Raw genomic sequence first — 19,197 nt, forward strand, 5'->3', positions numbered from 1 at the left:
ATTTAATGAGAAAAAAAAACAATAAAAGATGATGATTAACGCCATCTATGTTGAACAATGGTAACGGATTCGATGAATGATTGTAAATCAAGCCAACACAAACACAAATTGACGAAAAATCGAAATCACCACGGCTGGTATTTTTTTTTTTGTATATTTTAAACTTTGAAAACATGATGCATAACGATGATAATGATGATGAATATCATTATGATGATACTGATGATTGGAATTATGATAATTATGAAGATTTTGGTGAACAAATCGATGATAATGATGATAGACCTACGAAAGATTTAGAACATTTTGATTATCGTTGTATTAGTTTTTCTGAAGCAAAAAATATTTTAAATGATATAATTCATAGTATAACTAATCGTATAAAGGTATGTTGTTTATATAATTATCGCTAAAGTGGAAGCCATTTTTTTTAATTGTTTTATTTGTTTGGCTTTTTATTTCTATTTTTATTATTATTGCATATAATATAGCTCAATCATTCATTGGCTAAAATGCTATTGATACAATGTAAATGGGATGCAAATGAAGTTTTAAACAAATATTTCGCATGTGATAATGAATATTTTGAATGTAAAGGTGTAAAACCTTTTCATAAAAGCTGGGAAGATTCAATAGCACAAGCATGGCAATATGAATGCTCTTGTTCGCCTACAGCCATACAATCAGAACAGAATCAACAAGCATCATCATTATCATTGTTAATGATTTGTTGTGATGTATGTTTAGATAGAGATTTTAAAGATCACTTCTTATCATTGATTTGTGGCCATTCATTTTGTCATGATTGTTGGTTCAATTATTGCCGTGTCAATGTTCAAAATGGTCAATCAACTGGTATTCGTTGTATGAACTCTGATTGTCAACTATTTTTGCCTGAAGATTTTGTTCATTTTATTTTTAAAAAAACCATACTATTACGCGAAAAATATGATTTACTTTCATTTCGTGAATCAGTTGATTCTTATATTCGTATGAGACTTTGTATAAATTCCGAATGTCAAACAGTTATAGCCGCACAAGAACAACCAGCATCTAAACGTGTTACCTGTACAAATTGTAATAATTCATTCTGTTTTCAATGTGGTAATGATTATCATGCTCCAACTGATTGTAAAACCATTTTACTTTGGTATCGTAAATGTGCCGATGATTCTGAAACAGCTCATTATATTAGTGCACATACTAAGCTTTGTCCAAATTGTAGTTCTTGTATTGAAAAAAATGGTGGCTGTAATCATATGAGCTGCTATTCTTGTAAACATGAATTTTGTTGGATTTGTCTAGGTTTGTGTATTGGATTTTTTTTTGGCTGATGATTTATTGAATAATAATTATTTTCATTCTATTATATCCATTAGGCACTTGGGATATACATGGACCACAATATTTTAAATGTAGTAAATATAAAGAAAATCTTGATATAAAAAATGAATCAGAAAGAGCTAGAGAAGCATTGAAAAAATATCTATTCTACTATGAACGTTGGGATAATCATATGAAAAGCTTAAAATTAGAGGACGAAAATCGACAACGAATACAAGCAAAAATTGATGATGAACTTAATCGTAACAATGGTACATGGATCGATTGGCAATATCTATTACGTGGTGCCAAAATTCTTTCAAAATGTCGTTATACATTACAATATACATATCCATACGCATATTATATGGAATGTCGTCCACAAAAAGAACTGTTCGAATTTCAACAGGCAGCATTGGAAAATGAGATTGAAAATTTAGCATGGAAAATTGAAAACGCTGAAACAACTGATCGTGGTGCACTTGAAAATCAAATGACAATCGTTGAAAAAAGACGAACTACATTGTTGTATAATTTTTTCCAATACTGATACTTGTTTTTTTCTCTCAAATGATCAACGATTTCTTTTTTTTTTTTTTTTTTGATTGACATATGAGTTTATGAATACATTATATGAGTTTTTCATTATTATAAAATTATACAAATAAAATCAGATATATAATTCAAAATCGATTCTTTTCGAACTATAGAATCGAGCATCAGTTGATTCGATACGACGTACAAAAACACCTTGATCAAAGTAACCTTGATTAGTCCAATTTAACATATCTTCACTGGAATATGGTCCATATATTTGTGCATTATCTTTATCTTCCCATCTATATTCCCATTTAGTTTTCGTTTCATCCATTGATATTACCGTTTTAGAAGTAGATTGTTTTTTATCATCAAAATCATCGCTAAACATATCATCATTATTATCAGATGATTGTTTTCGTATCGATTCTACATCATTGATTTTATTCAATTGTAGCTTAAATTGTTCAAATGTTCGTTCATAAATGTCCATATCACCTGTTTGAAGAATTTGATCGGCAATCGAAATCAATTTCATCATTTTTTCTTTGGTTTCATTTTTGTCTGACGACTGTTGATTGGTGGTCGCTTCATTTGAATGGATTTTTCGTTTCTGACCTTTACGTTCAGGATTACATAGTTTACCGTAACGTTGTATAGCTTTTCGAATTGATTCTCCTGGTTGAACTAATAATATGATTTGTTCATAAAATTCTTTGATACTGGCTTGGCTGATAGTTGTTTCTTCATTGTCATCACTGGATGAATCTTGATCAGCATTTATTTCATCTTTTTTTATCGTTTCTGTCTTTGTTGGTTTTATTACATTCCAATTGATATTATCAAGCCAATTATCACGAATGTCATTTTCTTTCTTGAAAATATATGTACCTTCTTTATCGAAATGACCAGTCTCTAGTTCTTCGTCCATATTGAATGGTGTAATCTTGATATCGCCATCGAATTCTATTGTTGTTCTTTCCGTGCCTTCAATGGCATCATCATCCAAAATATTATATTTTTCTGCACCAATTTCATCATCTTCTTCATCACTGTCTAATGTATGTTTGAATTTTTTACCAAACGCATTATGTTTTTCATCAACATTTTCATCACCATTGTCGGAAATTTGATTATTTTCATTCATTTTTTTTTTTTGAATTAATTTTATTTTTGATGAAATTCCGAGAAATGATTGAATGCTTATGTCGTTTCAATTAGGTGAAAATAGTCGAACTAAAGAATCACGCTTTATGTGTTCTTGCGTGCATGCATGTAAAAAATTCCAAACATTCTGTAAAATTCATTTTGTGAATAAATTTTATATAACCAGGTTTCAGAATAATGATAAAACAACAAAAAATTCAAATCGAATTCGAAGTGGATGAAAGTAAATATGATGAATTTAATCCATTGATATTATCGGATAAAAGTGATGCAGCGAAAAAAGAGAAAAATATTCGAGCAAAAAATGAAGAGATCAAGAAACAATTATTGTCAAAAAAGAAGAAAAAAAAATTGGAAAAAATATTGGAAAGAAAAAATCGTAAATTAAATGTAAGTAGATTATTTGTAAATTTTTAATTTATTTTAATCTAGATATATATCAACATCATTGTAGCGGACAAATTTAATAAACGATTTACAACAATATCAAATCGATGAAAATGAATATAATAGTATGCCATCCACAAGTATTGTTCAAACGGTTGGAAAAAGAAAAATTAATGATCTGCTTCGATTATATAGTTCTATCAATAAAAATGATGATAAAGACGAATTGAATGAACGAAATGATGATTCATCTCGTAAAAGATTCAAAATCCGAAAAATTAAATTTAAAAATAATGAAAAAAATTTCAATCGTAAAGATCCACATATCATTGGATTTGATGATAATTTTAATACTGATGACGATGATGATGATGATGAACAAGAAAGTTCATCGGACGATGAAGAAAATTGTGATGAAAAAATCGAAACTAAAAATATTAATTCTGGTTTTGATCAAAAGTTTGAAGAAAAAAATGAAACTGAAAGCAAATCCAACGAAGTCATAGAATCTTCCGAGGGTGAACATCAAAATACAAAGACCTCTAAACAAAATCAATCAAAAATCGAAGATGATAAAGAAGTAAAAGATAAAAAGAAAAGCATATTTGTCAATGTTGATCGACCAGAAGAGATACAGCAAGCTCGTCAACGATTGCCAATATTGGCGGAAGAGCATAACATAATGGATGCAATTATGCATAATCAAGTGGTGATAATTTGTGGTGAAACTGGTTCGGGTAAAACAACACAAGTTCCACAATTTCTTTATGAAGCTGGTTATGCGACCAATGGAAAATTGATTGGTATCACTGAACCACGGCGAGTAGCTGCCATTTCAATGTCTAAACGAGTTGCCTATGAGCTTAATATGACCGAAAAGGAAGTTTCCTATCAGATTCGTTTCGAAGGAAATGTTAGTGATAAAACGAGAATAAAATTCATGACTGACGGTATATTGATGAAAGAAATCGAACGAGATTTATATTTGAATAAATATTCTGCATTGATCATCGATGAAGCACATGAACGAAGTCTTTATTCCGATATTTTGATTGGCTTTCTTTCTCGTATCGTTCAAGTTCGCCATAGAAATGGTGATCCATTAAAGTTGATTATTATGTCGGCCACGTTACGTGTGGAAGATTTCACTGAAAATAAACATCTATTCAAGATTCCACCTCCAGTTATAAAAATTGATTCTCGCCAATATCCAGTCACTATACATTTTAGTAAATATACAAATCCAAATTATATGCAGGAAGCATTCAAAAAAATTTGTAAAATTCATTCAGTTTCACCACCGGGTGGTATTCTTGTATTCGTCACTGGCCGTACAGAAGTTTTATCTCTTGTTCTTATGTTGAAAGCAAAATTTCCTGTCACTCATCAAATTGATCAAAAATATTCCAATCCGAATAACAAGACAAAAGCTGCCAAAGAAACCGTGCCGAATAATGAACAAGTAATTGAAAAATCTACCGATGATGAAAATTCAAAAAATATCTTGAATTCTAAATCAAGAATTAATCTAGACGTTTATTCTATTGATCCAGTCGAAACTAGTGAAAAAATTATCGATGGTCTTGATTTATGTGATAACGATTCAAATGATGATGATGATGGAAATGCAAGTAATGATGATGATGATGATGAAGATAATGAATACACAGAAGATCTGGGTTTTTTAACAACAACAGAACCATTATATTGTTTGCCATTATATTCTATGCTGCCCAGTAAGAAACAAGCTTTGGTATTCCAGCCACCACCAGTTGGATGTCGTCTCTGTGTTATTGCAACGAATATAGCCGAAACATCATTAACGATACCGAATATTAGATATGTGATTGATACAGGAAAAGTAAAAAATATTGTCTATGATCGTATGACCAGTGTATCGACATTTCTTATAGATTGGACATCTAAAGCATCAGCTGATCAACGTTCTGGACGAGCTGGTCGAACTTCTGCTGGCCATTGTTATCGTCTCTATTCATCGGCCATATTCAATGATCAATTCAAACAGTATTCTGAACCAGAAATTCTAAAGAAACCAATCGATGATTTATTATTGCAGATGAAAGCCATCGGTTTTGAAAATGTAACCAATTTTCCATTTCCTACTAAACCTAATCTGGAAGCATTGATTGTAGCGGAAAAGCTTTTGAATCAATTGGATGCTCTTGAAACGAAAACATTGACTGGAAAGAAAAATAAACAGATTGAACGCTCAAAAATAACCTGGTTCGGACGATTGATGTCATACTTTCCGGTTTCACCTCGATATAGCCGAATATTATTATTATCAACACAAGCGAATCTTGTTCCATTGGTGGTCACATTGATTTCTCTGTTAACTGTACAAGAATTTTTCCCAACTGATGTGTCGAAAGCGATCAAACAACGACGTGAAAGCTGGTTCTTTTCACATCCATTCTGTCAAATATTGGGCGATCTTTGGACATTGTTAAGTGCGTTTGGCTCAGCTCATTATCATGGATTTAGTGAAAAATTCTGCGTTTCACATGGTCTTCGTTATAATGCCATACGTGAAGCAGATAAACTCCGTTTACAACTATTGAATCAACTTCGATCGATAATGAAAAATCAAACACTTTCATCGGAATTATCCGTACCGAATGAAATCCAGGTCAAGATGTTAAGTAAACTATATCTATCAGGATTTAGTGATCATATTGCTAAACGCATACCTTTCACTACTGTTACTGTACAAGATGATAATGGTGAAGTTCGTAAAGTTCAAAAATCCATCAGAAATTGTTATCAATCAATCGAAGTTGAACACAATGTATTCATCTCTCCACATTCGGTCATGTTCAATCAGACATATGATTATGTTGTCTATCAAGAGATATTTGAATCATCAGATGCCGGTAAGATGTACATGAGAAATATTGTACCCATTCAAATGGAATGGCTCGCCATCTATGGCGCTAAACATTGTACATTTTCGAATCCATTGGAAGATCCACCACCAAGATATGATCCAGATGATGATTGTATTAAATGTCATCGCCGATCAACATTCGGTCCACATGGTTGGGAATTGCCAGCCATTGAAGTAGATTATCCCGATGGTCTGGACAAGTATTGTCATTTTGCTCATTTTCTATTTGATGGTTTAGTATTTCCTTCATTGAAAGCAAATTTATCATACATTTCTTCACCACCAATTTTATTCGTGAAATCATGGGCAATGGTACAACCAAAAGTGGACAATGTAATTAAATGTTTGATAAATAATCGAATCGATTGTAAACATGCCTTATTGAACAAATGGAAAATCAATCCTAAATGTAAGTTTCGAAATCAAAAAAATGACATTATTTAGTAGTTACTTTATTTTTTTTTATTTTAGTTTTACTAAAAGAATATTTGGAATGGATTAATGATGGCCATAAAGTTGATGTTCGTAAATGTTGGCCGCCCTGTTAATGGACAAACGAACAATTTATATATACCTCAAGGCTTTAAAAATGTATGTATTCATCTGATGAAAAGTGCTTGTTTGTTGTTTTAAAAACATTGTAATATTATTTTTTTGAAGGATGAAAAATTTTGCAATTCAATTTTATTTTACACACACACACACACACAAACACATCTGAGAAATACATGCATGTTTCAAAATCAAAATTCAAATTCGAAAATAAAGAAAAACTTGTTTTTCTTTAGTACGCCATCTATTGTATGTGTTTACATCATCATCGGTGATTAATATCGATGACGATGATGATGTCATCAAACTTTGATTTTTTCCTTGTTTTTTCAATATTATTTTACTGATATATTGATATAATGCAAACGTTCGATGTGGTCATATTTTTTTTTTGTTGTAACTCTTTAATTTATTAATATTATAAATGATACAAGCAATGTATTCACTTTGTTTGCTTACGTCAATACATTTCCTTGTACATTTATGATAAAAGAATATAAACTTGTGGTTGTATTGTTGTTGTTTTTGTTTTAAACTGTGTGTTAATCTTCTTCGTATATCGATTTCTATATACTTTTCTTCGATTAGTAGCTATATTGCAGCAATTGTAATCGTTATCAATATTAAAAACAAAAAACGAAAAAAAAAAATTATGGATTCACATATTCGAAAGCGCGTTTCTTCTTCGGCTACAATGACGACGAAGATAAAAAATGACGATAATATGAAAAAAGATGCGTCGTCGCCACCGAAAAAAACCAAATCATTCCATAGGCAATCGATTAATAAAACAGTTTGTCGTCAAAACGACGAAAATAAATTCATCATGATGATCCGACGAAATTTATGTTCAATTATATTATCATTGATAATTCTAATATTATTTATTGTTTTTGTTATTATTCCAATCATTGTTCGTAATTCATTCACATTTCAACATTTGGGTGTATTTTTGAATATTGTCAATTTTCATTATTTCTATGATCTTTCGGATACGGAACAATTTGGTTTACGTTGTGCACGATCATTTAGAATTGAAACTAATGATGAAAAAATTAGCCTTGGTGCCTGGCATATATTTCCCGGTGATGAACATGAAGAATGTAAAAGAGCTGCACATGATTTCAATGATGATCGAATAATTTTTCTTTATCTACATGGTAATATGGCAAGTCGAGCCTTTTATCATCGTCGTGAACTCTACAATGTACTCAGTGAAAAATTAAATGCTCATGTTATTGCTTTTGATTATCGTGGATTCGCTGATTCAACTAATGTAATGCCTAGTACATTTGGCCTTACAAATGATACTCGAAATGTTTATGAATGGATATTGAAAAATAATGTCACATCCAATAGAATCATTATTTGGGGACATTCATTAGGAACTGCTGTTGCCACTAGATTTCTGAATGAATGTCCAGATGAAATCTATCCATTTGCAGCGGTAATTGAAGCAGGTTTTACATCAATTGTCGAAGCAAGTCATCATTATCCATTGATCAAATTATTTTCCTTTTTGCCATATTTTGAATATTGTTTCGTTGAACCACTAGTCAATAATCCTGAACTTAATTTCAATAGTACAGCTCAATTATCGGCAATTCGTTGCCCATTATTGATACTTCACGCAGAAGATGATGGTATTGTTTCCTATGATCTTGGAAAAAAATTATATGAACAAGCTCGACATTTGCAACCGAAAAATGTTGCACAAAGAACTCAATTTATTTCATATCCCGCTCATTTTGATTATGGCCATCAAGATATTTATCTTGATCCAGATCTGTATAAAAAAGTGGATAATTTTCTTAAATCTGTCCAACAATCATAGGATATGTTGATTTTAATTATAAAATTTTCTTATCATAAATATCTATTGCATAATTTGATATTTTAAAATTATAGTAAAATTTTAAATTTAAAATAAAATTTATTTAAAGCAATCAACCAGAAAAATGTACAACGAAACAATGATCATGATTTGAATTAACCGAGATATCACTGTATTAAATACCTTGATTCCAATTTCAATCGTCCTATGTGGATAGCTCATTTAAAGCATGTTTTTTTTTGTTTTGACAGATTGTTTGATTCGATTTTTTAGGATTTTATTCTATTAATTTGAACATCGAATATTTTACAAAATGTCTGATGACGAATATGATATTGATGAGTAAGTTTTATTTGATAACATTTTTTACAAAATGATGATGTTTATTTTATTAATTTGATGTGATAGCCTTGGAGGTGATTTCGATGATGCCGTGGATGCTGATGATATTGGCGATGAAGCTGTCGATGAAGAGAATGTTGAATTTTTACCCGCCGATCAGATGCAACAGAAACAAAATGTTAAAAAGATAACTACACCGTATATGACTAAATATGAAAGAGCCAGAGTTCTAGGAACTAGAGCTTTACAGATTGCTATGTGCGCACCAATCATGGTCGAATTGGAAGGCGAAACTGATCCATTACAAATAGCGATGAAAGAACTCAAGTAAGAAATTATTTTGTTTTTTTTATAGCATTAAAAATATGTGATTCTTTTTTTTAGGGAACGTAAAATACCATTGATTATTCGACGATTTTTACCAGATGGTAGCTATGAAGATTGGGGAATCGATGAACTAATCATAAATGATTAATTTAAACTATATTGTCAATTTTCTGAAATTCCGATGTTTTTTTTTATTTTTAATAAATTATTAACCTTATCATAGAAGTAACATTGAGTTGAATTTAATAGATTTGATTATTAGGTTAATACATTCGGTTTGGATATCTATTTTCGAGATGATGATGATTGATCTGTCAAAGATTTTATTTTCAACACACGTTGTGCATTTTGTCTTCGAAGATCATTTGTAACAAGCATTGTTAATAAAACACCGATTGCCAATATGATGGAAAAGCCAATATTTGTCCAAAATGGTCCAATGATATCAATCATTGATCCAAAAAAATAGGTCAATATTATACCGAATATTTGTGCCGATGCATTCAATAAACCAGCGGAAGTACCTTCCGGTTCTGGATACGTTACTTCGGCTGCAAATTCGAATCCAATCGGCAAATAACCGGCCATGAAAAAACCCAAAATGACACTTATCAGATACATCATCATAATTGATTTGATTTTCAAAGCCACAGCAAAAGCTATGAATCCAAACATGGCTGCCACATAGGTGATGATGGTGACCAATTTAAATTTTCCGGTATATGCCAAAATGTAACCACAAATAATCGATCCAAACATACCTGATACGATAATCAGTGAGCCCATAAAACCAGCATCATTCTGGTATTCCAAACCCATTGTTTGTACAACTATTGCACCCAATACAGTACTGACTGCATAACAAACACCAACATTCAATCCATAACTGAGAAAAAGTAAGAAAAAATTTCTATTATAAAATAGTCCACTTAGTGTTTCAGAATAAGATTCTTTCTTCGATCCTTTTAGCAATGCTTGAGCTTTACTTGGTGGAACATCAGGTTTATCTTTGAAGAATAAGTAAATCAATATCAGAATTATTAAGGTGATCAAAGCCACTGGATATGACAGCCACATGAATGCTTGTTCAATTTGTTTACTATCATCAGCCAAAATTTCACCATCTAGCGCAAATGTCGACAATGAAGAATTTGTAGTAGTATTTAATGGAGCAAGTTCCGGCATCAACAACGGTGGAATTAAAAATCCCAATGCTACACCAATTTGATTTCCAAAAACACCATAAGCCGTTGCAATGGTTACTTCATCAGCCGAAAACCAAGTTGCCGATAACATTGGTGGAATATTCAGTATGAACAATTGTGATGAAGCAATTATTGTTTGACCAAGCATGGCTATCCAGAATAGGGAACGATCAATGGAAAAACATTTGATGATTGAGCCTAAAGCATTGCCTGATGCTCCAACGATAAGCGAAATACGTAAACCATAACGATCTAAAAAATAAGTGGCCGGAATTATACCGATAATATAATTGATCATATATATTGTCGATGTACTATTGACCCAGAATGATGTCGTATGATAATATTCTCTTGTGATGGCTTCAACAATAGCATAGATGACCCAATGAAAAGCGTTGGTCATCGATAGAATTACGAATAAAAATAGTAGAAAATATCGAATCTTGAATACTTTATATTTTTTCTTCGAAGATTTCTCTGAATCCGATAATGAATTCATTTCATCTTTAGCCATGACAAATGAACGTATGATATGATCGAACAATCAATATTCAGTTGAAATATTCGATTAACTTTGAATTTATAACAAAAAATTTTCTTAATAAATCAAATGATTACATCGAACAAGGCTAATTCAATTGAATGATTGAATTAATAGAGAAAAAAAAATTTTATTAATAAATCAACAAAATCAATCAATAAAAACTGTTGCGCAGCATATATAGGCAATAACAATAAAATGTTAGAATTTCGAGTTAGGAGGTGAAATTGTCAAAAAAAGAGGAAATTGTCTCTTGTTTGTGAACTTCATTTTTTTTTTTTGATCGATAACTTGTAATCTGTATAATAATGTATGAAATAAATAAAAAACAATCGGTTTTTGCGTGTGTGTGAGGGGAGGGGGGTGAGAGAAGCAGAATAATTTTTTGTAATTCGTGCAAAAAAGAACATCATCACAAGTTTTGGTTTCAAACCGAATGCATATGAGCATTCTGTCGGCGGAGATCATTCTTGATGAATAATGATAAAAAAACACCTATGGCCAATACAATTAGATAGCCGATATTTGCCCAAACAGAATTATATTGATCGATAATTGGTGTAGATGCATAAGTGAAAATGATACCAAATATCTACAAATGAAAAAAAATGAAAAAATTGTTTTAAAAGTTTTCGATAAAAAAAATTCTAAACATTTGTTGTTTTTTTTTATTTACCTGCGCCGATGCATTTAATAATCCAGCTGATGTACTTTCAGGTTGTGGATAGCTTACCTCGGCGGCAAATTCAAATCCAATGGGCAGATAACCGGTCATGAAAAATCCTAATATTGCACAGGTTATGAACAGTAGATTTATATGACGAATTTCGATGGCCACACAAAATGCAGCTGTTCCGGCTAGCGAAAAAATATAAATCAACAGGTTGACTAGTCTGAATTTACCAGACCATCCCAATAAATAGCCACATACAATTGAACCAATAATACCAGATAAAGTTATTGTCAATCCCATATAACCAGCTTCGACTAGATATTCTGGGCCCATTGTTCGTGTGATCATTTGACTAAGAACAGTGGATAGTGCATAAAACACACCAGTGATTAATCCATAATTAATAAGCAGTAGGATAAAATTTATATTTTTAGCTAATTGTATAATTGATTGGATATATGATTGTTTTGTGTCCGATTGTTCCATAAAACGAATCAATGCTTGAGCTTTACTTGGTGGTTGTTCGGGACGATTTTTGAAAAAAATTAATATTAACAAAAATATCACTGTGGTTATAATCGATAAACCCCATACAAGATAATTGAATCCATGTTCAATATCAACAATTTGTTCAGGTGAAAGATTTGTTGTTTTATTGTTATCGTAATTTGATGTAGAATTCAATTCAGGCATCAATAATGGTGGTATTAGAAAACCAAGTGCAATACCAACTTGATTACCAAAAACACCAAAAGCCGTGGCTCTAGTAACTTCATTTAATGGAAACCATTGAGCAGCAAGCATTGGTGGTATATTGAGTGTGAATAATTGAGCAATGGCCACTAATGTTTGACCAATCATAGCCACATAAAATCTTGATCGTGATACGGAAAGACATTTGACCCATGAACCAAGGGCATTAATAAATGATCCAAATAGTAGACAAACACGTAAACCATAACGATCCTGTACAAATGTTGACGGTGTTATACCAATAATATAGATAAACATATAGATTACTGAGGTACAATTCACCCAAAAAGTTGATATCCGATAATAATCACAAACAACCTTTTCAATTATAGCATATTCAATCCAATGAAAAGCATTTGTTAATGATAATGTACAGAATATCAATAGAAGAAAATGTCTTATTCTATAAACTTCAAATTTTTCATTCGATTCCAGTGACAATTTTTCATCATCATCATCATCATGATTTATACTGGGAAAATTTTGTACTGCATTAATATTTCCACTACAATCATTGATTGATGATGGTAATGATGGTCGAAAATCATTTGTCATTGCAGTCAAATCGGAAGCGGATGAATTATCTTCAAAGCCAACATTATCTATTGTTGTATTATCATCATTTTTATTAGTTATATCGGATATCGATTGATTTTTGGCCATATTTCGTTTTTAGAACACACACAAACAAACAAACACAAACTGAATGAAAAGGAAGAACTGATTGATTTTGGCAAACGATGAAAATTGATGAGGTAATAAATTATATCACTGATAATATATGATAATTGATTTTTTTTAAAAATTAATAATTAAGTCTTGGTCACTAGTGTACATTTAGTAATAAGCAAATTAATCAATTAATTAATTAATTTGAGATCGATTATGGATGATTAATTTTATTTTTATTTTTTGGCTTAAATCACAAAAGAAAAGTCATAATCGTCGTCGACGTTGTTGAAAAATTGATCGATATTTTTTTTTGGTAAATTTTTATAGCTGCTGTTGCTACTGTGTGCTGTCAAGGTTGATATTTGATCTATGCAACACACATACACACAAGTATTAGATTGATTCGAATTTTTTTTTTTTTTTTTTTGATTTGACCGATTGTGATCATCATCGAAATAAAAAAGCAGATGATATTTGTAGTTGATTTTGTTTCATTTTTTTTGCAAATTTTCCTGCATTTTTGTTTACATAATAATAATAATTTTTTTTCGATGTTTGTTTTATCACCACCATGAATGATCAATGTGTGATTTCGGAAGAAATATATCAAATTTTCGATTGCAATCAATCGATCGAAGATTTAAAAAAAAAATCAAAGGACACTTGATTTGACACGTGCGACGATTCGGTTTTTTTTTCAACATCTAGTTCCTAGTCATGTTGGAAAAAAATGTGAGAATTTTCTTCTTCTTTTAAGGGTTTCGAATTTGACGAAAAAAAATATATTTTGTTTTTTTTTGTCATTCGAATTTATTCGAATCTGTCGATCAATTTGTTGAATTTTGTTTGTTTTTTTTTCTCATTTTATCTTTTTCTACTATGGTTTCTTCTACACACACACACATGCATGGTGCATGTAATAAATAATTTGTTGATGTCAATAATAAATAGAAATAGATAACAATTCACCAATTTTGGTCGAGTCATCGAAAAAAATGAAATGATGATGAAAAAATATTAAAAACAAAAACCAGAAAAATGAATTTCGATTAATGCAATCATCATTATTATTATTATCTATTTGTGATCATTAATATTTGATCAATATCATCAATATTTGAAATTGAGTATTTCTTTTTTTTTTCTTTTTTTTCCAACTCGTATGTGTATATATGTGATGATGAATATGAATAATTTGCTTGATGAATCTGATGGTCAATAGATTGGAAATTTGATCAAATTTTCTGCAAAACTATTACTTTAACCAATGTTTTATTCAATACTAAAAAAAAGGCGTCAAATTGATTGATGCATGAGAAGAGAATGATGTACGAGAGGAAATTCTTTGGTGGTATTTGATAAAATTTTTTATAAACTCACACTGAGAGATCAAATCTCAAATGAAGGCGTTTCATTTTCATATCAATCAATGATGATAAATTATACAAAATGATGATGATAATAATAATGGTGACCGTTGATAAATTAACGTTCAGTATTTTTTTTTTTTTCTTTGTCATTGAGCAAAATAAAAAAAAATTAACTTGTGGATGTTTTTTTTTCTTTTCTTTTTTTTCGAATCATTAATAAAAATATATATATCTAAATTATTGTGATTATATATCTCTTTGGAGTGAAAAATTTATTTGATGATCCGGCTGTTCTTATGACACACTTTGATGAATTTATTATAGAAAAATATCTTTTTCTTTTCAATCATTGCCGATTTTGATGACGATGATGGTGATGAAATTATAAGGAATTTCCAATGTTTATGGAAGATTTTCATTTTTTTTTTAAATCGGTTACCAATGACAATAATAATTATAAATAATTTATTTATTATTTATTTTATACCATATGAACGAATAGATGGAAATAAAATCTCCAATAAAATGAATGATGATGATACGACATAATTGATCAATGTTTTCGATTGATAAAGATGATAGAAGGTCAATATTTATGGAAGAAAAATCCGGAAAATAAAATAAAATTTTCAGGAAGAAATAGTAACCAAAAATCAGATGCCATTTTATATCAATAAAGGAAAAAAATAGAAGATAATCAAGGATTTTAAAACAAATGGCTTTTTTATCAGTTTTTTTTTTATTTATTTCATCGACCATTCAATGGATTTAAGAAATCTTGTATTTTTGATAAATAATCAATGAGGATAATTTCGAACATATGGTGTGAAAGATATCGGTCAACATTTTTGATTCAAATTCAATGATAATGAATGACGAGCTGATTGTAAACAAAATCATCAAAACAAAAAAAAATTTTTTTTTCACGATTATGTCATTTATTTACGGAATTTTCCCGTTTTTCTCATTTTGATGTCATGTTTCGTGTTCAGAAATTTTTTTTTCCAATGAAAATTCATTCATTTTTTTATACAGAAAATTTGTCTCAAAATAACAATTCTGGGATTCCAATTAGCAATTGTGCCGATTGTCATAAACGAATAAGCTTCATGTATAAAACACTTTGATGAATGAATAAATTGATTGTTTTGAATTTAAATATTTTCATCATTCGCCTAATGATTGTTTAGTCAAAATTATAATCTATATAGTTAATGTCAATTTTCCATTTATCAATAAAATTCTATAGTAAACAAGATTCATTGAGTCATTTGAAAAATTGTTTTTTATTTAATTGATTTAATCACAAACGATGGGAAAAAATAATAAAGTGTATCTATTGCCTCCACGTGGTCGTAATTCGTCAAAATTGGCACCAAAATATACATATGAAACAACAACTGAAAGGTATTTGTTAATAATGATATTCCTTAGAAATTAAGTTTAATCCATTATGATCTAGAATCGAACCGAATAGTGTTTTTACGCCTCCTGATCATGTAGAATTGCCAGAATTATCGGATGAGAATGAATTATTGTATGAAATGCAAACAATAGTTATATTCGTTATCGCAATGTCAACACAATATTTGAATTTATTTCGTACATTCTGGTGGATGCCGGATACGTATCGTCGTTATGCAATGGTTGGTGTATTCTATTGATATAACATCGACATTGATTTATTATTTTATGTTTTTTTTTTTTGATTATTTCCAATTTAGAATTTTCATCTAATCAATCCATATGTGGTTGGATTCTGTGTGACGACAATCATCAAATCATTTGTTTCACATTTATTCTTTAAATTTCAATTTTTTCTACCATCTTCCATACGTATCTCGTACATCTATCTGATCAATGTATTAATTTGTTCAACATTTTTCTATATACAAACCTATCTGCTATTGATCTTATTTCAAACATATAGTTTTGTCGGTCTTTTAACATTTCTGTGCCCATTGTTAATCTATTCAATACTTTATTCACCAAATTTAATTCGTACCTATCAATGGATTAAAGATTCTGAAACAACAAATCTTGATATTTGTTTACAAGCCGTACATTTTATGTTACAACCAACATCAATATCTGCCTGTTTTCCGACCGTTCAACATACCTGTACATCAATATCACCATTTTTGGTTCGAGATGAAGTGGAAAAATTGAAAAATATTTTCAATGATCGTCTTAAATTTATTATATTTCGTTCAATTTATGTATCATATTATGGTTCATTTTTACCATTGGCCATTGTTCCTACACAACATGAATATGATACATTCTGGACAGCTCAACATATCGCCGTTACATGTATGTGTACGTTTTTCATGCTAACATCACATCTTTATTCACCACAATTCTACGATATACTTCATCGGTCATCATTGCATTTGGGTAAATGGCAAAAACTTGAATCAAGAAATACTGTATTACCTTGTCCATCATGGACTGAATCTGTTATATATGGACCAGGTATAGTTGTTCGTCATCTAAAAGAATATTATAAATCTGAAGCAAATATGACTTGTGCTGAACCCGGTAATCAATCTCATTTTAGATTTTATGTAAGTTTCAATTCAATAATCTAGATCACATTTAAAAAAAATGAAACTATTCTCTTATTTATAGATTGTATTCTCTGATCCTTCTTGTGGTTTTCTAACCCTATTATCATCAATCATTGGAGTTATAAGTTTTCAATTCATCTTATTATGTCGAAGCTATGAATGGTATAAACTGATATCGATGTCATTATTAATGTTGACCAATTCATTGGCAGTATTTCGTTTGATGCGATCATTTTGGATCCTAAAAGAGATATATAAACATGAAAGACATTTTATTGATCCTAAATCCGAATGAACAAAAAAAACCGAACTCATACAAATTATTTATATAAATGATCGTGGGTGTGTATGTGTGTTTAAAGACACGAATATTTTTCTTTTATTTTTATTTTCTTTTTTTGTTGATATTTACATTTCGAATTTTTCTTTTTTTTTTGTGTTACTCATTTGAAAATTCAATCATGGATTTATTAAATTAACAACAATGCATTGAAAAAAAATTTAAAATTTTTCTTTTTATTTTAATCAAAATGATCACGAAGTATCTGGAATATAGCCAAACTATCTGGTTCAAGAGCAAACAATGTTCCAGTGGGACATTGATTGGAAGCAACAAAAGCAACGATGAATTTGTTTGAAAAGAATTGCATTATTTGATAACGATCATATTCGAGAAGAATCTTAGAAGGTGCATCCAGATTCATTTTGTGAATATTTTCACTGGAATTGATTAATTTCTGATGCAACATTGATTGTTGAAATATTCCATCTGGTTTGGAATCGTTTATAACTAGAATTTTTTTTACAAATATAAATTGAATTCTGTGAGGAAAAAAATTATAAATAAATTACCTTTGATTAGAAATGCACCTTCACGGTCACAGATAAAAGCAGCGATTCCATCAAACTGTTTCAACAATGTTCGTAATTCACGATCAAGTTCCTATGCAGCAAAAAAAAAAAAAATGAATGACCATTATCAATTGATTTAAATTTTACCTAATAGCTTACATCGAGTAATGGAGGTGCATTAGTCGAACATGATGAAGAGCCAGTTGTTTTTGGAACCGTAGTACTTCGATCTGGAATTGTGCTCTTTCCTGGCATTTTTTAACTAGACCAATGAATAGATTAAATTGATTTTTGACAACAAATTTTTCCAGATTTATTCACCACAAATGATTCGCCCACAATATTAATATTGATGATTAAATCATTACATATATGAATGGATTGCTTATTCGATCATATTTTCTCACGTGCTTAAATCTGAAATTTTTAAAACGAAAAACTAAAAAATTTTCATCAAGAAAAAAAATTAAAAATGGCCACATCAACACCAGTCGTTAATCCTTCAACAATTTTACCATTAGGTATGTTTAATCTGGACATAAATTTGCTGAATATCCAATTATTCAATTAAAAAATTTTTCTCTATTTTAGAACTGATTGACAAATGTATCGGTTCAAGAATTCATATAATCATGAAGAATGATAAAGAAATTGTTGGCACATTGTTGGGATTCGATGATTTTGTCAGTAAGTGGCATATTCTATTACTTAAAATCTCGACTAATTTTCCTTATTCTAATCATAGATATGGTATTGGAAGATGTCACTGAATAGTAAGTGTAAAAAAACTTTTATCTGAATTTCTAATTCAATTCATTATGTTTATCTAGCGAAAATACTCTTGAAGGAAGACGTGTCACTAAATTGGATCAAATATTATTGAATGGCGTCAATATTTGTATGGTACGTTTGTCTGAAGACAATTGTTTGTTTTCCAAACTTATTTTTATTTTTATCCTTGATAGATGGTTCCTGGTGGTGAAATGCCCGATGCTTGAAAATTCAATTTCCTCATTTTTTATTTGTTTCATCATAACATTGCTCATCAAATGATAAATACATTTACTAAAAATAAAAAAACGACAAATAAAAAAAAATGATTTTTTAATCATCAAAAATAGTATTGTTGTTATCTGTCATTATCATGAAAAAAATATGGTATCAAAATGAATGAATTTAGAGAT

The 19,197-nt window shown here is 29.9% G+C and overlaps 9 protein-coding genes across 10 annotated transcripts; 5 read left to right on the forward strand and 4 right to left on the reverse strand.

Moving 5' to 3' along the window:
* Positions 1–56: 56 nt before the first annotated feature.
* ari-2 (E3 ubiquitin-protein ligase ari-2) lies at positions 57–3,067 on the forward strand. The gene is made up of 3 exons (XM_047055501.2): positions 57–386; positions 492–1,305; positions 1,380–3,067. Exons 1-3 carry the CDS (start codon positions 174–176, stop codon positions 1,871–1,873), a joined length of 1,521 nt encoding a protein of 506 aa, XP_046911457.2. The 5' UTR covers positions 57–173; the 3' UTR covers positions 1,874–3,067.
* On the reverse strand, positions 1,994–3,007 carry holn1 (CD2 antigen cytoplasmic tail-binding protein 2 homolog holn1). Its single transcript, XM_047062750.2, has one exon. It carries the CDS (start codon positions 3,005–3,007, stop codon positions 1,994–1,996), a length of 1,014 nt encoding a protein of 337 aa, XP_046918706.2.
* Positions 3,068–3,122: 55 nt separating the features above from the next.
* On the forward strand, positions 3,123–8,833 carry kz (putative ATP-dependent RNA helicase kurz). Of its 2 annotated transcripts, XM_047062744.2 has the most exons (4): positions 3,155–3,417; positions 3,482–6,731; positions 6,794–6,913; positions 6,983–8,833. In XM_047062744.2, the coding sequence occupies exons 1-3, from the start codon at positions 3,205–3,207 to the stop codon at positions 6,868–6,870; spliced, it is 3,540 nt and encodes a 1,179-aa protein (XP_046918700.2). In that variant the 5' UTR covers positions 3,155–3,204; the 3' UTR covers positions 6,871–6,913; positions 6,983–8,833. The 2 variants fall into 2 exon arrangements, with proteins under 2 accessions (XP_046918699.2, XP_046918700.2); XM_047062743.2 differs by having other exon boundaries at positions 3,123–3,417; positions 6,794–8,833.
* LOC124498916 (lysophosphatidylserine lipase ABHD12) lies at positions 7,527–9,602 on the forward strand. Its single transcript, XM_047062752.2, has 3 exons — positions 7,527–8,662; positions 9,117–9,377; positions 9,435–9,602. The coding sequence occupies exons 1-3, from the start codon at positions 7,527–7,529 to the stop codon at positions 9,523–9,525; spliced, it is 1,488 nt and encodes a 495-aa protein (XP_046918708.1). The 3' UTR covers positions 9,526–9,602.
* LOC124498911 (putative MFS-type transporter C09D4.1) lies at positions 9,558–11,096 on the reverse strand. Its single transcript, XM_047062746.2, has one exon. It carries the CDS (start codon positions 11,094–11,096, stop codon positions 9,663–9,665), a length of 1,434 nt encoding a protein of 477 aa, XP_046918702.1. The 3' UTR covers positions 9,558–9,662.
* A 124-nt stretch (positions 11,097–11,220) lies between these two features.
* Positions 11,221–13,212, reverse strand: LOC124499675 (choline/ethanolamine transporter flvcr2a). Its single transcript, XM_047063617.2, has 2 exons — positions 11,800–13,212; positions 11,221–11,715 (listed from the first exon to the last, which is right to left on the reverse strand). Exons 1-2 carry the CDS (start codon positions 13,210–13,212, stop codon positions 11,551–11,553), a joined length of 1,578 nt encoding a protein of 525 aa, XP_046919573.1. The 3' UTR covers positions 11,221–11,550.
* Positions 13,213–15,290: 2,078 nt separating this feature from the next.
* LOC124500098 (transmembrane protein 39A) lies at positions 15,291–17,661 on the forward strand. The gene is made up of 4 exons (XM_047064135.2): positions 15,291–15,998; positions 16,054–16,237; positions 16,316–17,158; positions 17,223–17,661. The coding sequence occupies exons 1-4, from the start codon at positions 15,904–15,906 to the stop codon at positions 17,454–17,456; spliced, it is 1,356 nt and encodes a 451-aa protein (XP_046920091.2). The 5' UTR covers positions 15,291–15,903; the 3' UTR covers positions 17,457–17,661.
* Lamtor3 (Late endosomal/lysosomal adaptor, MAPK and MTOR activator 3) lies at positions 17,651–18,350 on the reverse strand. The gene is made up of 3 exons (XM_047064077.2): positions 18,173–18,350; positions 18,014–18,104; positions 17,651–17,951 (listed from the first exon to the last, which is right to left on the reverse strand). Exons 1-3 carry the CDS (start codon positions 18,266–18,268, stop codon positions 17,683–17,685), a joined length of 456 nt encoding a protein of 151 aa, XP_046920033.1. The 5' UTR covers positions 18,269–18,350; the 3' UTR covers positions 17,651–17,682.
* A 33-nt stretch (positions 18,351–18,383) lies between these two features.
* Positions 18,384–19,136, forward strand: LOC124500055 (U6 snRNA-associated Sm-like protein LSm5). Its single transcript, XM_047064078.2, has 5 exons — positions 18,384–18,534; positions 18,605–18,700; positions 18,759–18,786; positions 18,844–18,916; positions 18,979–19,136. Exons 1-5 carry the CDS (start codon positions 18,486–18,488, stop codon positions 19,009–19,011), a joined length of 279 nt encoding a protein of 92 aa, XP_046920034.1. The 5' UTR covers positions 18,384–18,485; the 3' UTR covers positions 19,012–19,136.
* Positions 19,137–19,197: the final 61 nt, after the last annotated feature.

Source organism: Dermatophagoides farinae, chromosome 2 (genome assembly GCF_024713945.1).
Source record: "Dermatophagoides farinae isolate YC_2012a chromosome 2, ASM2471394v1, whole genome shotgun sequence".
In the NCBI taxonomy this organism is placed as follows: Eukaryota; Metazoa; Arthropoda; class Arachnida; order Sarcoptiformes; family Pyroglyphidae; genus Dermatophagoides; species Dermatophagoides farinae.

Coding starts and splice junctions, on each gene's coding strand:
- ari-2 (XM_047055501.2), top strand. CDS start 174: ATGATGCATAACGATGATAATGATGATGAATATCATTATGATGATACT. Junction 387..491: donor GTATAACTAATCGTATAAAG/GTATGTTGTTTA, acceptor CATATAATATAG/CTCAATCATTCATTGGCTAA. Junction 1,306..1,379: donor ATTTTGTTGGATTTGTCTAG/GTTTGTGTATTG, acceptor TATATCCATTAG/GCACTTGGGATATACATGGA.
- holn1 (XM_047062750.2), bottom strand. CDS start 3,007: ATGAATGAAAATAATCAAATTTCCGACAATGGTGATGAAAATGTTGAT.
- kz (XM_047062743.2), top strand. CDS start 3,205: ATGATAAAACAACAAAAAATTCAAATCGAATTCGAAGTGGATGAAAGT. Junction 3,418..3,481: donor GAAAAAATCGTAAATTAAAT/GTAAGTAGATTA, acceptor ACATCATTGTAG/CGGACAAATTTAATAAACGA. Junction 6,732..6,793: donor ATGGAAAATCAATCCTAAAT/GTAAGTTTCGAA, acceptor TTTTTATTTTAG/TTTTACTAAAAGAATATTTG.
- LOC124498916 (XM_047062752.2), top strand. CDS start 7,527: ATGGATTCACATATTCGAAAGCGCGTTTCTTCTTCGGCTACAATGACG. Junction 8,663..9,116: donor ATTTATCTTGATCCAGATCT/GTATAAAAAAGT, acceptor TTGATGTGATAG/CCTTGGAGGTGATTTCGATG. Junction 9,378..9,434: donor ATAGCGATGAAAGAACTCAA/GTAAGAAATTAT, acceptor TCTTTTTTTTAG/GGAACGTAAAATACCATTGA.
- LOC124498911 (XM_047062746.2), bottom strand. CDS start 11,096: ATGGCTAAAGATGAAATGAATTCATTATCGGATTCAGAGAAATCTTCG.
- LOC124499675 (XM_047063617.2), bottom strand. CDS start 13,212: ATGGCCAAAAATCAATCGATATCCGATATAACTAATAAAAATGATGAT. Junction 11,716..11,799: donor TATTAAATGCATCGGCGCAG/GTAAATAAAAAA, acceptor TTTCATTTGTAG/ATATTTGGTATCATTTTCAC.
- LOC124500098 (XM_047064135.2), top strand. CDS start 15,904: ATGGGAAAAAATAATAAAGTGTATCTATTGCCTCCACGTGGTCGTAAT. Junction 16,238..16,315: donor CGTATCGTCGTTATGCAATG/GTTGGTGTATTC, acceptor TTTCCAATTTAG/AATTTTCATCTAATCAATCC. Junction 17,159..17,222: donor AATCTCATTTTAGATTTTAT/GTAAGTTTCAAT, acceptor TCTTATTTATAG/ATTGTATTCTCTGATCCTTC.
- Lamtor3 (XM_047064077.2), bottom strand. CDS start 18,268: ATGCCAGGAAAGAGCACAATTCCAGATCGAAGTACTACGGTTCCAAAA. Junction 18,105..18,172: donor ATGCACCTCCATTACTCGAT/GTAAGCTATTAG, acceptor TTTGCTGCATAG/GAACTTGATCGTGAATTACG. Junction 17,952..18,013: donor AGGTGCATTTCTAATCAAAG/GTAATTTATTTA, acceptor AAAAAATTCTAG/TTATAAACGATTCCAAACCA.
- LOC124500055 (XM_047064078.2), top strand. CDS start 18,486: ATGGCCACATCAACACCAGTCGTTAATCCTTCAACAATTTTACCATTA. Junction 18,701..18,758: donor GGGATTCGATGATTTTGTCA/GTAAGTGGCATA, acceptor TTCTAATCATAG/ATATGGTATTGGAAGATGTC. Junction 18,917..18,978: donor ATGGCGTCAATATTTGTATG/GTACGTTTGTCT, acceptor TATCCTTGATAG/ATGGTTCCTGGTGGTGAAAT.